Below are 17,045 nucleotides of genomic sequence, written 5' to 3'. Positions count from 1 at the left end.
GGAAACAAGAATGTCTATGGGCCTCCACTCCTCTGCTATTACATTTTACAATTTAACATACTTCCAATACTTTAATTATTTTAATAATATCTGCAAGTATGCACATAAATGGCCCCTTAGATTATACAGACAGGCAGATTACAGCAACTGTAAAAGAATCCAATGAAGCTACTGCCAAGCCACATTCCCATCACTAATAAACTCTCATAGCTTAAATCATGGCATAAATAGCTGTGATAAGACAGATGAATGTATCTTCTTTTTTCAGTGCACACTTGGTTTTTAAATTTTCCTTGTTTTGGTCTGAAAACCCCTTTGAATGTTGTTTTACCTAATGGCACCTGGAAAAAACACAAAGCAGTAGTTTCACAGCGTAGAAGTTTCCTACTGAAAATATTTTAAGCTTTATCAAGAAGGGTGCAAAAGCATTAATGAAATTTTGTAAAATTAAATAAAAATTCATTGTACGCCACCAGGAATTTGAGGTTATTTTTACATCACGTAGTACTGACTTTGGGCACCTACCGTTTATCTTTGACTTATAACCTACAATAGCTTTCACAAGCAGAAGAAAAGAACATGACATAACACCCAGTGACACCCCGTTTTTAAGTCGATCTATCTAAGGTAGTTTAAATATAAAACTGATTATAAGTGAGACTCAGTTCCGTTACTGTAACTGGAATTTAAGATGCAGAGATAGTATATGACAATTTAGAAGTGTGTCCAAAGCTACAATTTTCACATGGATACTTGTCATTCACGGTGAGTATGGTATCAACTCCATCTCTGTCTTCAGACAGTGAAATCGATGGCCTGAGATCATCACAACCACATAGTTCAATGACAGCTGTGAGAAGGAGTAGGCCTATCAGAAGGCTGGAGCCTGCTATCCTCATTTCATTATACATACCTCTGAAAGTGTTTATGAAATAACAGCAAATATTTCAACAATAAAATTTGTTTTCTAGAATGAAAGTGGTGTTGGGTACTGCTGATGAAATTCTGGAAGTCTTATTTCATCTGAAGGGTAAATTACATGAAACAGCACCTCATTAGTTTTTTTTATGTTATCTGAACTCCTTGAGTTTAAAGTTATGCATCACAGTTACTGTGATCTTATTGGAATGTACATAGAAGAATAAAAACCCATACTTGCACACATAAACATGTCATTCCCTTACACTTCTCTAGCACGTGTACATTACCATATTTCAAAAATAAACACATTCCACCCACTCACTAGTTTCCGTATTTTTGGTGTTTTATCGTTTCCCTAAACTAACTCAGGCAACTGAAGGATGGTTCCTACTACAAAGCCAGGGCCATCAACCTGTCCCACCTTTGCCAGACTAGACATGAAAGTATTTAAGCGATTGTACACGCGAATTTTGTTTTTTGTTCTTAAACTGCAACACTGCAACATGTCCAACATCCTTGTAAAAGTGATTAGTGGATGAATAATTTTATTATTAATCTTTCTCACTCTGTTTTATACATTGTATTTCTGCCCTACAACAAATTATCAGTTTTATAGATGATTTTGCATTCTCCTGCACAACATACAATACTTAGTGGAGATTTAAGCATTCTCAGGAATAGATTAATGAAACATGTCAGAGTACACACTTTGTGAATATGCAGTGTTTTCTAATAAATACATCATTAGTAAAAGAACCATATTCACCCATGGAACTGTGATGTTAGCTGCTGTTTCATTTTTTACGGTCCTGAACAATAAGACCTTATAATTAACTAAATTAGAGTGAGTGAAGAGTGTACAGTGATTTTCTGCATACTGCAAAGAGCAAATATATATATTCCTCTTTTTTGTTTTTTATTATTTTTGGATCCCATTCATAACACAATGTGTTAAAAAATTACATATTATATAACCAAATTGATTTTGTAACTTGCGGAATTCTAATGCCTCTTTAGTGTAACACGCAAAAAGGGCTAATTGAAGCATATCAGACTGTAAGATACAAAATGTTTGAGAGAATTTACTTGTGCTTTACACGACAAATACTTACTTTAGTAAAATATGTGCTTCAATCTTTTGAAATCCACCTTCCTGAAGAAGCATGGCACGGTTCTCAACTGTTACAGGAGGCACTGTTAGTAGCTCTGGATAATTATAAATTTCAGCTTTATCAACCCCTAACTTCTGCAAATAATTTAACCCAAAATATATTAGAAATAATGTATCTATCCTGCTAATTATTTAACATTAACTCTATTATAGCGGTCTTCACACCAAGTGTTAATACAAAATATAGCTATATTTCTCACATAAAAATTACATATATTAGTTGGGTTATCATTAATTCGTACCTCATTCATGAACATGCAATACAGTCTTGCACAGTTAAACAATTATACTAATTATGAATGCATTTCAATGAGATATACATTCTTCATGCTCAACATAAGGAGACATTAAACATACACAAGAAAACCGGCACATTTTAATTTCTAGTGTTACAGTTCTGGAAAAGGTAATTACTACGATAAAATGAAGGAAATAAGAACTCCCTCTACATGGTGTGGCAAATGTAATTTATAAGTAGCTCCGAGGGTTTTTCCAAATGCTGAAATACAGTTATTTGTTGCTATGAGTGGTTCTGAACTAACACTGAGTGAATTATTTTGCTTGCTGTTTTAATATGTTGCATCTGCATAAAATATGACATTAACAGAGCACAGAAATTACAGTTCTCACTAAAAAAAACTGCATCCTGAAAAGGGATGTGTATATGGTTACTTCACCACTTAATATCCTTTCTGGTGATCATGTGTGTTCTATGAGGAAGGGATCTACAATGTTGGGATAGGGGTCAGATTCAAAACTGACTGCATTCACTTACAAGGCTGTCATAGAAAATGCAGATACAAGCAAATTTGTAACTGTGAACTTTATATCCCTATGCTTGACCTACCATTGAGAAATGATTTCAATAAGCTTCCATCATCCATTTTGCTTCTGCCAGTATAGTTTTTTTTTTTTTTTGGGGGGGGGGGGGGGGGGTTGAGGTCCGGCGCAGAAAGAGGTCAACTGAGACGCGTAGTCTTGTTCTGTAGGGAAATTAGCACTGCTCCAACAATGAAGTATGTACTGTAATAAATGCATTACTCTTTTTTGTTATGACTGATATGGTGATAGGATCATGATGTTGCTCACATAGCATGAGTATACTGAACAGCACCTAGCAGGCCACAGATCCTAAAAGAGTTCCACAACGAATGATCCAGGCCCACATTGCTGCAGACACACAGCCAGTGCAAAATGTCTTGGGTTTAAACAGACACAATGTCCTAGACACCTATATTGAACTATTGTGTGCTGACAAAACTACTAATTCATCAGAAAATAAAGTGTTTTGCCAATTAAAATTAAAAGTGTTTTCGGAAGCACTGCCCAGCAGAGTAAACATTCATTATGAAGCCTCTCCTTGATAGCTGCATGGTTGCTTTGTGGACCAACCTCCCAAAATCAGCACACAGTCACGTCCACTGACCAGGGAAAAGCAGTCATACATTTCAACTGCATCATAAAAATGAGAGAGATTGTTAAGTGATGTTCACCATTTCATTAGCCTGGGTCAATGCTGAAACATGCAAAACTCAAGTTCCCACGCTTACTTCCAGGTTCCAATTTCCTCATACTGTTGTATCCATTGTCACTGAGTGCACTCAGAACACCATACTGTGCCCTGACCCCTCTGGTGTCTGATACCAACACATTTTAACCCTCACACCCACAAAGACATGGGGATTGGAAAATCCTTTTGACATAGAGATATGGGTCATGCACACAGTAACTACAATCATCTTTAGATGAAATGGTTCAGATGTGTGATCTTGAATCCTGTAGTGTCACTGGCCATCACAGAACAAATGATACATTCACAGACATACATAATACACTTCATTTGACAGTCAAAATATGCCCACACATGTGGGGCAAACTGAGAAGAAGAATCTTGTTCCATTCTGCAAATTAGAAATGCCCTATCAGTGATATACTCACTGCAGTCCTGCTGGTAATAGATTACTCCTTCAGAATATGACTATTACACTTATGTAGTAGTAGTAGTAGTAGTAGTAGTAGTAGAGGGGTTTTTGGGCGCACGACAGCAAGGTCTTCAGCGCCCGTTCAGTAACTTAGTGAGACGGGTGTCAAGAAGAAAACTCAGAACATTTATATAAAACGGAACATAAAACACGGGGAACAATCATTGAAAAATATGTGCTCACCCACACCGAAGCGTGGGATGAAGCAGGGCGTCAGCAGTAAAACATGGACAACACAGGAAGAAAATGATAGAGGGAGCTAAAACAATGTAGCAGATGGAAGTGGCTGGCTGACCGCAAGGAAAAAAGGGGAGGAGTCAGCCACTCTGCAATACACTAAAACCTCCAGCCTAAAAGTTTAGGCCAGAGTCCAGACACGTCACAAAACTTAAAAACCCTAGACACACACGTCTCATCATTAGCTAAAACAGAAGGCAGATCCCCATCAACTTGTGCTTCTGCCCTAGCATCACGGTATAAAATACAGTCTGTTAAAATGTGCCGGACAGAGAGGTGCACACCACAAGCATCACAAAACGGACGATCCTCCCGCCGTAATAAAAAGCTATGTGTGAGAGGACAGTGCCCGATGCGAAGACGTGTGAGGGCCACCTCTTCCCGCCTGAGCAACCGGCAGGAGGAACGCCACGGCCGAGTGGTTGACTTTACCAAGCACAGTTTATTGGCCGTCACCGCCAGCCATTCGTCCTCCCACAACTCCATGCACTTCCTGTGGAGTGCAGCAATGACTGACTGCAAGGGGATAGGACACTGGACCACATCCTGCTCTCTGCAGGCCTCCTTGGCAGCCCAATCGGCCTGTTCATTGCCCCATATTCCGACATGACCAGGCACCCAGCAGAAGGATACCTCTTTACCCCGCCGTTGGAGCAAGTACAGTTGGTCATATATCAGCTGGACCATCTGCTCAGTCGGGTATAGGTTCTGCAGTGATTGTAAGGCACTAAGAGAATCGGAGCAGAGAAGAAACTGATCGCCCCTACCATGATGCATCTGCTCCAGTGCCTTCAGGATAGCGTGGAGCTCCGCTGCGAAAACGGTATATTCAGCAGGGAGGCGAATCCGGGTAATATGATCAGGGAACACCACAGAACAGCCAAGGAAATTCTCCTGTTTGGAGCCATCAGTGTAAACGACAGTGAAACCGTGATGCACATCTAAAATGTTAAAAAACAGAGACTGGAATGTAAAATCTGGTGTGCCATCTTTCTTAAAATGGGTCAAATCTAAAATAAGTTTGGGTCGCCGGAGGAGCCAAGGTGGAGATCTGCTCCAACCGCGACGTAAAACACGAAGACCAGCCATAGACATCGAAGCGAGGCAATCCAGTGCGCGAATCCCATAGGGCTGCGTCGCACGTTGCCGGTTATGAAATAAACGTGCCAGAGGAGGCTGAGCAACGGTATGGTATGCAGGTGTGTATGGTGTGGACAAAGTTTTATACGCTTGGCGGACCGTAAGTAGCCGTCGCCGCATATGAAGTGGCGGTTCACCAGCCTCTGCACAGAGGCTTGGTATGGGGCTAGTTCGGAATTCCCCAGTGGCCAACCGAAGCCCTTCATGGTGCACAACGTCCAACATCTTTAAGTAAGAAGGCCTCGCAGACCCATACACCGTGCACCCATAATCGAGCCGAGATCGCACAAACGCCCTGTAAAACTGGAGCAGACAAGTCCTGTCAGCTCCCCATGTACTGTGGCTAAGACATTTTAAAATACTCAAAGCCTGAAGCGACCGCCGTTTCAGGTCTTTCAGATGAGGTAACCACGTGAGCTTTGAGTCAAGAATGAGCCCCAGAAATCTCACCGTGTCTTTAAAAGTAAGAATAGTGTCCCTCATCCTCAACTCAGGAAAGGTTAAAATCGAATGAGAACGGTTAAAAAGAACACATACAGACTTCTCGGAGGAAAACTTAAAACCACTCATCTGCGCCCAGTCATAGTAAGTTGCAACTGACGCGTTGTCGTTGCAAGACTGGAAGACGAGCAAAACAAAGAGAAATCATCCACAAACAAGGAACACTGGACAGGACTTTTCACTATGGACGTAATGCTATTAATAGTGATGGCAAAGAGAGTCACACTTAAAACGCTACCCTGAGGGACACCGTTCTCCTGCTCAAAGCGATCAGACAGGACGTCACCAATTCGGTATCTAAAATATCGTGGCAAGAGGAAAGACTGAATAAAAAGAGGAAGACAACCACGAAAACCCCATTCGTGAAGTTGCTCCAGGATGAGACGCCTCCAAGTGGTATCGTAGGCCTTCTCGATGTCGAAAAATACACCTAGAAGGTGATGGCGGCGGAGGAAAGCTTGTTGTATAGCTGCCTCCAGGAGGGCAAGGTTATCGAAGATGGAACGAAACCTCCTGAACCCACAATGAAAGCGACTAAGGAGTTGCCAGGATTCTAACATCCAGACAAGGCGGCGGTTGACCATCCGCTCCAAGGTCTTCCCTATGCAACCAGTGAGGGCAACACTACGGTAGCTACTCGGGCTCGTGCGGTCTTTCCCAGGTTTTAAAAAAGGAATTAAAACTGCCTCACGCCACGCATCAGGAAAGTGACCCGACGCCCAAATGGCATTAAAAAGTGCAAGGAGGTGTTCTTTGTTGCGCATTGTGAGGTGCCATAGCATACTGTAATGGATCCTATCGTGACCAGGGGATGTGTCACGAGCTCCAGACAATGCAGAATCCAGCTCCCACATAGAAAATTGGCAGTTGTAAACTTCATGAGAGGTGGACTGGAAGTCCAGACTACATCTCTCAGCAACGGCTCTATGGCACTGGAAACCTGGATCCTGACTGGTTGTCCATAGTCTGGGCAATGTCTCACGGATCCGTGTGGAGAGCGCCGTTATTCATTACAGCAGCTATGGGGCACCTCCCTCCTCTGCCAGAAATTCTCCTGATGGTCTCCCACACAATGGAACTTTTGGTGGAATGATTAATGGTGTTCAGGAACTGTTGCCATGACCTCTTCTTGCTCTCACAAATAATGCGGCGACATCTTGCCCTCGCCACCCGAAAAGCTGCAAGATTCTCAGCAGTCGGCCGACACTTGAACCGACGCAGAGCCGCACGCCTGGTCCTGATTGCAGAGCGGCATTTAGCACTCCACCAAGGCACAGGTGGCCTCTTCCGGTAGCCTGTGGACTGGATGCTGCAGCGGCGTGGTGGACTGTTTTGGTAATATGATCCACCCACACCTCAACATTCGCACAGTGTTCGAATTGGGCCAACTGGCTATAAAGTGTCCAGTCAGCTCCACTGAGCACCCATCGTGGTGGTCTCCTTTCAGGGCCCACGCCATCTGGCAGGTGAATCCAGATTGGGAAATGATCACTGCCGTGCAAGTCAGCGACCACTTCCCAGTGAGCACTGGTGTTACACTTATGGCAACATGGTGTTGCTCCTAGTACAATGGATAAATTAGCAGACCACCTACCCTGAAAGAGGTCCACAGAGACAGATTCAGCTCCATATTGCAACAGACAAAAAGCTCCTGTGAGAATGGCTTGATAAATGGACATCATCTGTCCTAAGTATCTGTATCAGATGAAGTTGCTCAACAAGAAAGCCACTTCAGAATAAAATTTCTGTTTGGATGAAATGGCCATAAAATGAAGTTCAACACTTTCAAGTCCCCATATTTATTCTTATCGATTTCCTTTGATAGAACAATATTATAGAAATAGTGCAGTAGTCAGATGTCACGATTAAAAATTTATCTGAAAATTCTAGTGAGTTATATATCTACAATGATCAGCTTACAGGCAAAGTAACTGTGAAATGATCTTACCCATAATGTCATAAAGCAATATGATATTGCACACTTCAGACCTCAAAACAAACTGCATGTCTCTGTTGTATAAAATGCAAATACAAGTATGAGCAAATTTATAATCATGAGCTTTTGGCACCTATTTACAGTTGAATCTACAACAAAACTGATACGAATACGTATGTTCACTGGTTCTGTAATTTTAACTTGTTTGGTTCGTAACTGATGAACAGAGGCAAAATTGCTGTCATTAACAACACATTAAAATCTTTTCGCAGACTTATTCCAGTGAAATAGCTTGGTATTCCCAATAGAAACACATTTGAGGTTATCAGAAGACTTATGAATCATGCTGGAGCCTATTTTCACAACAAGGCATTACCTGGGATAGCTTATTTTGCAAACTATTGTGTTGAGTATCACACAGAAAAGAATAGTTAATTTTCCAATTTATAACAGTTAAGAATTTTTTGTTTGTCAGCATTTAATTTCCCGCAGTTAGCTGACACAACACTTAACAAACTCTGTGAGGCAGTCAGCATTCATATTAGTTACTAATATAGTCACTTCAGAGTGGAAGATTTATTCTGGAAACAATAGTTCCTGTATTACAAAAGCATTATGAATAGTGTGGTGCTTATTCACAACCTGTCTGAGGACATTTCTTTAAAAAGTTACACATTTCAGTACCATTTCTTAATACATATTTTTAGTCTAATCAAGTTTGCTGTCAATAATACACTGCAGATTACAGGTAACCAGTCCGCCAGTAAGTACTATATTAGATGAAAAACAGGCCTAGTTTACACATAATTGGAACTGAATTTGTTTCGAAAAGGAGAACACCAGGTTGCAACGAAAAATGTCTGTCACTTGTCTAATAATTTAACTTCAAACAGCCTAATGTGAGAATTCCACTTATCTGCATGATTCTGCTGCAAATCACACTTGACTGCCTAGCAGAGGGGCCTCTGAACTACCTTCGGACTATTTCTCTACTGTTCCACTCTCCAACAGCACGGGGGAAAATGAACATTTAAATCTCTCAACACGAGCTCTGATTTATCTTATTTTATTATAATGATAATTTCTCCCTACGTAGGTTGGTGACAATAAAATATTTTTCACATTCATCGGAGAAAGCTGGTGAGTAATAGTAATAGTAACGCCCAGGACAATCCACAATATTAAAAATAACTAACATTATATTACGTGCCTTCATGTAACTAACTAACTAACTGTATATCATTCTTGTCTGTTTATAGAAAAAATGTTCCAGACATGACATCAGATACAAAGTGAAGTGCTCTGGTCTTTAATTCTGTCTTATCACAATGTTAATTACATTTGCTTCACTCACAATCTCTCAAAAGGCAATGATTCCATTCTAAAGTCAAAAGCATGTACTGGTCTGCATAAATCTACAACAGTGGTACTAATCTAACAAGTGTTGACAATCCACCCTTTCTTTGAATTTTTTTCAACGCTCTCTTAAAAAGTCATTCAGAATGTCTTGCTTGTACAACCTCTTGTACATTTAAAATCAAATGTACAAATAAGAATTAGTTACTGTTCCACGTATACACCACAAGTAACTGGCACAAGGAAGTTAAATGTCCTAAACTGTGATATTAGACAGTGATATTCACTGACATGGGAGGGGGGGGGGGGGGGGATTAAATTTAATGAACATAGAGGAAAACAGCACATTTTGCAGTCAATTAACTTATTATACGATCATCACAAATGAATAGGGGGGGGGGGGGGGGGGGGAAATTGCGAAGTATTACTACTAGCAGTTCTAGAACAGTGCTGAATTACTTTCAAGCACAAGGATGACCAGGATTAAAAATGAAGGAAGCATAACTACACTTAAAGTTAGTACCCAACAAGAATGCACTATCCCATGTCTCGCATTACAATACAAAGTCTCAAATTAAATAACATGTATCTCTTAACAGCTAATTAATTAAAACTAGGCATACACATAAATAGCTTTGAGAAAACACTTGATAATGGTGATTGATACTATCTTTGGCATAATGTGAAATTTTGGACAAAAATATAATTCACTTATACATAATAGGAGCATATTCATTTACTTACATCCAATAATGCACCAGTTTTCACCATATTCTCAACACTAGCATTACTTAGCTGTCTGTATTTTTTGAAAACAGTGTAAGCTTGACTATAATTGCAATCTGTAAAATAAAAAAAAATGATCATAGTAAGAACAAACTCTGCAACCCTTGAAACTATGTTATAATCTTCTTCTTCTTTTCCTTCTTGTGAGCTGAAGTTTTAAAATTCTATTCAATGAAAGCATTAGTATGGCACAAAAATGAAAGAGGTATTCAGCTACAAAAGTCTTTGCTGGCCCTACACTGTAATTAAATAATTTAACAGAAAACAAAAGTAAGTAAATGTGTAATAGCCTGGTGTGCATGAGTGACACACACACACACACACACACTGGATCCCTAACACGGAACATTGCCTTTCGCAGATAATGCTCTTACCGATTAAACTATCCAGACACTTTCACAGCTTTCTTCCAGAATAGCTCGTCCTGTAATTTATGAGGTGTGTTCAAAAAATTCCAGAACTCTGATCACAACTTTTGTCTATGCTTACCTTTTACTTATTGAGCATGGTCTCCTTCGAAATATTCTCCTCCACAGTTGATAAACTGCTCCAAATGTTGTTTCCACTTCCAGAAGCAGTCTTGGTAAGCTTCTTGCTGGATTGCGCGAAGCTCTGTCTGCAAATTTTCTTTTATCTTGTCTATCGTTCCAAACCTTCGTCCTTTCAACGGGCTTTCAAGTTTGGAAATGAAAATAAATAAATAAATAGAGTCCACAGGGGCCAGGTCTGGATAGTACGGAGGATGAGGCAGCACTGTGATTTTGTTCTTTGTGCAATAGTCCTGCGCCAACAGGGATGAATGGGCAGGTGCTGTGAATCGTCTCGCCACATTTCAGGCCGCTCTCACATTTTCTTGCAGGCATCGCAACATGTTCCAATAGTACCATTGATTAAAAGTTTGTCCCTGTGGCATAAATTCATGATGAACTAATCGTTCAAAGCCAAATTAAAACTGTCAGCATGCCTCTGACATTTGATCTGACCTGAAAAGCTTTTTTTGGTCTTGGAGAACCTACTGTGAAGATTGAACCTTGGTCTCAACACCGTAACCGTAAACTCATGTCTCTCATCAACAGTTATGATTCTCTTGAGAAACACTTTGTTCCCATATGCATGGCCCAAAAGCCCTTCACAGATTGTGATGTGAAGGTCTGTCTGGTCTCAACTCATGAGCTGTGGGATTAACTTGGTGGCAAAACAATGCATTCCAAGATGCGGTGTCATGATTTCATGATGTGATTCTACTGAAATGTTACACTCTTCTGCAATCTTTCGGACAGTCAGTCTTTGATCGGCACGCACAATGCTGTTGAAGTTCCTGACATGAGTGTCTTTGGTAGAGGTCGAAGGGTATCCTGAACAAGGGTCATCTTTAACTTATGCCTGGCCATTTTTAAGCTGCGTGAACTATTCATAACGCTGGGTACAGCTCATCACCGTAGGCTTCCTGCATTCTGTTTCTGCAAAGGTTTTCTTGAGTTTCTCACGCAAAAGTTAATGCAGATGTGTTGCTCCTCTAACTCTGCCATCTTGAAATTTGCAAACTGTGCTACATGACATTCTACTCAATACAGCACTGAAGAATAATTAATTGACATACAACAACTAAACTTCCAGCAGTTAAACATTAAACACAGACATGTGCAGGCATGCAACAGCTTTTCATTCCAACACATCATTGGTACAAAATTACGAATGTTCAGGAAGTTTTTGAACAGACCTTGTATGCAGGAAAATTTTTGCAAAGTTTGGAAGGTAGGGTAGAGATATTAGAGGAAGAAACATTGTAAGTATATATCATGAGTCACGTCCATATAGCTCAGTTCGTAAGAGCACTGCCCACGAAAGTTAAGGTTCCTGACTGACACACAGTTTTAACCTGCCATCAACTTTTAAACAGTATATGTTTTGCTGCTGAGTGAAAGATCTATTCTGTAAACCAAACATCTCTCCAAACACTATTTCCTGAATTAAATTTCCCAACAATACTCACCCTATCTAAAAACTCGAAAAATTTAAATACATTGCAATGATAAATCTTTGTGAATACTTCAAAAACACCAATCCTGGCAGATAACTTGCCTTACTAGGCATAAATAATTGAGAAAGGTACTGTATTTCTGAAATACTGGATGGGATGAGACGCAATTGGTCACCCCTTGCTGTCCAGCAAATAAGGTGACAGGCTCAAAGAGTGGACACAAATAGAGAAGTGCATTTATGGTGAGTCCTTGAAAGAGTTGTGTTGCCTACACCATTTTGTTATTACTCTTTAATGCTATATCTGCTTGAAGCAACCAGCTCAGTAAGCCAAAATACAAAAGATATGAAGTAACAAGAGATTTTGTGTTACAACTTGTTTAAGAGAGGAGAAGAAACAATCAGGAAACATTAAAATGAAAGTCAAAGATGGAAAACTATAAGCTAAATTAACAATTAAAAATTAAACCAGTACATCAGTGCTACTAGCACAAAACATTCTTTTAGTTACTGAGATGTCCAATTAAATCATCAATACATTACCAATGAAGAGGTACTCTATGTTTTCCTATATTCTCATGTCTTCATGTTTCAATGTACACCTATCGCTCAGTGCCAATGACTTCTTCAGGATTCTAATAGGCCTAATATTTAGCAACTGCATTCGATTTACAGTATTTTGAATTTCAATGGACTTCTGTGTGCCAGGCAATGGCAGTCATATTCAATGTGTTTTGAATTTGAATAGTAGCATATGTACCAGATGGATAGTTGGAGAAGAAGACCTATTTGATAAGCTTTGAAGAACATATAATTATTTTGTCCAAAATGTCATCACATGGTGTCTTGAAAATCAATAGTTCCACAAATTATGAAATAAATCATAAAAACAGATAAAGCCGGAGAAAACACTAAGATAAGTATGTTTCTACAAGAGTGGTCATGCGCAGAACTATAATATGTAAACCAGTAATGCTGCAAACTGTTTGCAACATTTGAACATAGATGATAATGATACTTTTTGAGAGCAGGATGGGAATTTGTAATGTTGGAATGAGTCAAGACAGCTAAGATGGATGATTTGAATGAAGAGTGTGGAGGCTTAATTTGCCCGAAGGATGAGCTTTGAAAGATTATAGGATGTCAAATACAGAGATGTGATCATTTTGTTAAGTGCATGTTCATCTACATCCATATTCTGCAAAAAAAAAAAAAAATGTGGAGTGCACAGCAGATGATACTTCCCATTGTACCACATTTTAGGGTTTCTCCTTACTCTTGTTGTGTCCAGAGTTCAAACACAATGCCTGCTTCAGTGCCTCTGTACATGTTACAGTTAATCTAATCTTGTCTTCACAGTCTTTAGAGGAACAATGGACTGCAGTACATTCCACATTCTTTACTTAACACTGCCTCTTAAACTTTGTATGTCAGCTTTTACAGGATAGCTGATGCCTATCTACGAGTACCACCGATATACATTTTCCAGTATTTCTGTACACTCTCACATGTGTCAAACATTGTGGTGATTCGTATGCACCTATGAGTTGACTGATTTCATCTGCGATTTGTTGATACTGTAGTCAAAGGACATTATCCAGAGGATGTGGCAATAATTTTTAACAACAAATCTGTCATCCAGAAGACAAGCCAATGATGACTGTGACACTGACACGCTGTGCTAAATATTGATATTTGCTGTCATTCTCTTTCACAAGAAAGCGACCATTACAGGACATCAGCCCCTAATTAAGTCCTGATTTCATATAAAAGAAAACAATGTTTTGCTTTGTGGCGCCGATGAGGTCGACACCAGAATCGATGTGAAACATTACCTTTGTGCAGTGCCGCCATGTTAGTGCTGTGTAAGCCTTACTTGTGTAAAGAGATGAATAAATGAACTACTGTAAAATGGGAGTGTTGTTTGGTGAAATCGACCTGGACTTCCTCCTCACTGGTGACCCCGAGTTATCACGTCTTCTGTTTTTGCCGTTTTACTGTGTCCGCGGCCTCCACGTTCGATTATTTTGGCATGTATTACATCAACACAACATTCGAACAATGACTTTGGCCCAACGCCTAACGCCGGATTTTGTGATCGACATGCATCGTGTTGCGGGCAATGTACACCCACCAGGACTGCAACACGATGCCTCTCACTCGACGATTACGCCGATTTCGCCGGACGTTTTCGAGCCTGCAACAATAAGTGAGGTTAGGAGTGTGCATGACTCCAGCTATCAAACGCCTTTGTTCCCTCCACATGTGCCCTCCCTCATCAACTGTGCAATTACCTCTTACGGATCTCCGTGCAGTGCAGGACCAATGCCGATTTCTGCAAATGCTTCGTTGGAGAACCCACCACCGCCAGGACAACGATTTGCTACACCGCAATCTGTGCCGTACCATCCGGATACCTGCCACGTGGCCGGAACTGCTTCGTTCACAGGTCAACCTCCTCAGCATCCGACCACGCCCGCGCCCGCCTCGGTTCAGCATCGGCACATGCCTTCCTACTTCGACACCTCGGACTGCTACACGTACAATAACTTTTTATCTGTGCCAGACCTCCACCTCCGTCCCACTGCTACGCCTCAGTGTTTTGTGCCACGACATTCACCTTATCCACACACTGTTTTGAGTGGAGTGACTATGAACAGTGAACACTCGCACATTCTGTCCTACGTTCGACATCATTTCCCACACAGTGCTTCTGGACAGCCCGCACCTCTGCAGCCTCCCTGCAACACAGGTGGCCCTGGCTCTGATCAAACGTTGAGCTTTCCTCGGACTAAAACTTTAAACTTTTTCTCACCTGTCGCTCACGCGCCAGCTCCAGTCGAGCTTCTGCTACCGTTCTCGGCACCTCATCCGTGTCGGTCTTCCGCGTCGCATCAATTCGAGCACACCCGCAATGTATTGAGCTTCCGAAACCGCAATCGACACATTACGGTGTCTCACCCGCGTCGGCCTTCCGCGTTGCGACGGATCGCACTCAACCACAACATGTCACCTTCACGCTGCCACCCAAACAGCCGTCGTTGCCACATCCCCTGGAGGCACACTCTCCTGGAATACTACAGAAACAACAGCTCGATTCAGGCAGTGCCCCGACGATCTCAACTCAACCTGTTCTTCCGAACATCCTACAACGCTTACCCCACCGTTTAATCTCACCAGAGCAACAACTTGGTTCAAAATTGTGGACGAAGTGTGTGACCATTACAATCTCGACGAGTCAACCAGGTTTCTGTGCCTCATCACCCACCTGCACGACCAGGAGGACTTGATTGCTGACCTGGTCGACACCCGGGACTCATCTACCCGGTATACTCTAGCCAAAGAGACAGTTCTACGTCTCAACTAAGGCAGCAATACGGCAAGTGCTCCACGTCTAGCAACTAGGCAACGACAAACCTTCCCAGCTACATGCCCTGGTCAGCGCCGATCTCTTCTCTGAGACAGCTCTCCTCGCCATCTGGTCAGATAAACTATCTCCTCACATCCGCTTTGCTCTGGCTCAGAGGTCTCCCGAACCTGTCGAGCAAAGAATGACGATTGCTGACAAGCTACACGATGCATCACTGCTCCATTTCGCCAACTTGACAAGTCTCAGGTTCAGGCTCATCGCCCTGCGGCCGGACGTGACCGGGGCTGTACTGTGCCGACTGTTCCGCTCGCCATGGGAAGCAGTAAACAAGCAACTGGGGCGTCACCGGCTCTTCCCGCGGTCATGCCCCCTCCTGCAACCAAACCTGCTGCGGCCACCGAACCTCGGCCACCGCCACTGGCAACGAACTTTCTGCAGGAAATGCAAGCGCACCATCTGTACTGTTACTTCCACACACGGTTTGGTGAGGCGGCACAGAACTGCAGACCACCCTGCTACTTCCCAAACGCCAATTGCAGGTAGGTTCGGGTGCCGCCTCCTGCGCACAACACGACAGGCACCCCCCAGTGCTCCATTCTGTCCGGGAACGACCGGATTATTGTGGACGACTTTACATTAAAGACATTTTGTCGGGATACCTTTTCCTAGTGGACACAGGCGCCGATGTTTCACTGCTGCCCACATCCTTAGCGTCGTCGAACATCTGCACTCATCATACTTCACTGCAAGCCATGAACTCCACTAAACTACAATTCTCGGGTTCAACCTCACACGCCGTCTCACTCTCCACAAACTCGAGTGGACATTTTTAGTGTGCGACATTGACAAACCTATACTAGGCATTGACTGCTTGTGACACCACAAACTTTCACTGGACCTAGTGCGAAACACTGTGTTTCACCATCCGTCCAAGACTCACTTCCCCTGTTCTCCGTCGAGCAACCCACCACATGACAATCGGTCTGGGCTCATCTCATTCGTACATGCTTGTCTCTGTCGACGAAATTACAAGAAACCATGCATAAGTGCCTTCTCGAGCTCGAACACGTCGCTCGCCTACGCAAGGAAAACTTCGAGCTCTCCCTCCGGCTCCATGAAACACAGCTCCGGCTCTCTGATGCAGCAAAGACAAAGCAAGGTCAATAAGTGCGCCGAATCTGCTTGCAATCCCAGCAATCGAGCTTCCGTGTGTTTACCTCCTGCTACCCCTCGCAACTGTGCTATCAAGACTGCCGTAACGTGTACTGACAGTTCCGCAGGGCCACACCCTCCTAACACGGCAGCGTTTGACACTCGGCCGGACACAAGTGTGCATGCGAGAGTGTCACGTATTCCCGAACTGACAGGTCCTACCCTGCCCCTCGTGGACAGCACCTCAAACAATGCAACTTCGGCTCCTGCGCGCCGCCATGCAACCGCCTTTTCATCACCAGAGACGCGAGCAATACTGCCATCAGCACTGTCCTTAGCCAGACAGTCGACGGCCAAACTTCGCCTCTGCAGTTCTTCTCGCGCAAGCTCACCAATGCACAATGGAAATATTCCGCGTTTGACAGGGAGTTGCTCGTGGTCTACGAAGTGATCAAACATTTTAAGACTGACGTTGAGGGACACCTGTGCTATGTTTTAACAGACCACAAACCC

At 42.3% G+C, this 17,045-nt stretch overlaps 1 protein-coding gene across 3 annotated transcripts in view; it reads right to left on the bottom strand.

Moving 5' to 3' along the window:
* Window positions 1–17,045, bottom strand: part of LOC126236407 (transcription termination factor 5, mitochondrial) — a 45,541-nt gene that overhangs the window by 16,794 nt on the left and 11,702 nt on the right. For 2 of the 3 annotated variants that reach the window (XM_049945700.1, XM_049945699.1), the window contains exons 2-3: window positions 9,989–10,086; window positions 2,034–2,167 (exon numbers count right to left, since the gene is read on the bottom strand). In XM_049945700.1, coding sequence (XP_049801657.1) covers window positions 2,034–2,167; window positions 9,989–10,015 — 161 coding nt within the window. In that variant the 5' untranslated portion in view covers window positions 10,016–10,086. Of the gene's footprint in view, window positions 1–2,033; window positions 2,168–9,988; window positions 10,087–10,519; window positions 10,545–17,045 lie in introns of those variants that run through there. The other variant, XM_049945701.1, reaches the window with a different exon arrangement.

This window comes from Schistocerca nitens, chromosome 2, assembly GCF_023898315.1.
Source record: "Schistocerca nitens isolate TAMUIC-IGC-003100 chromosome 2, iqSchNite1.1, whole genome shotgun sequence".
NCBI classification, from domain to species: domain Eukaryota; kingdom Metazoa; phylum Arthropoda; class Insecta; order Orthoptera; family Acrididae; genus Schistocerca; species Schistocerca nitens.
The sequence above is the reverse complement of the archived record's forward strand: the minus strand, read 5'-3'. Positions and strand labels throughout refer to the sequence as shown.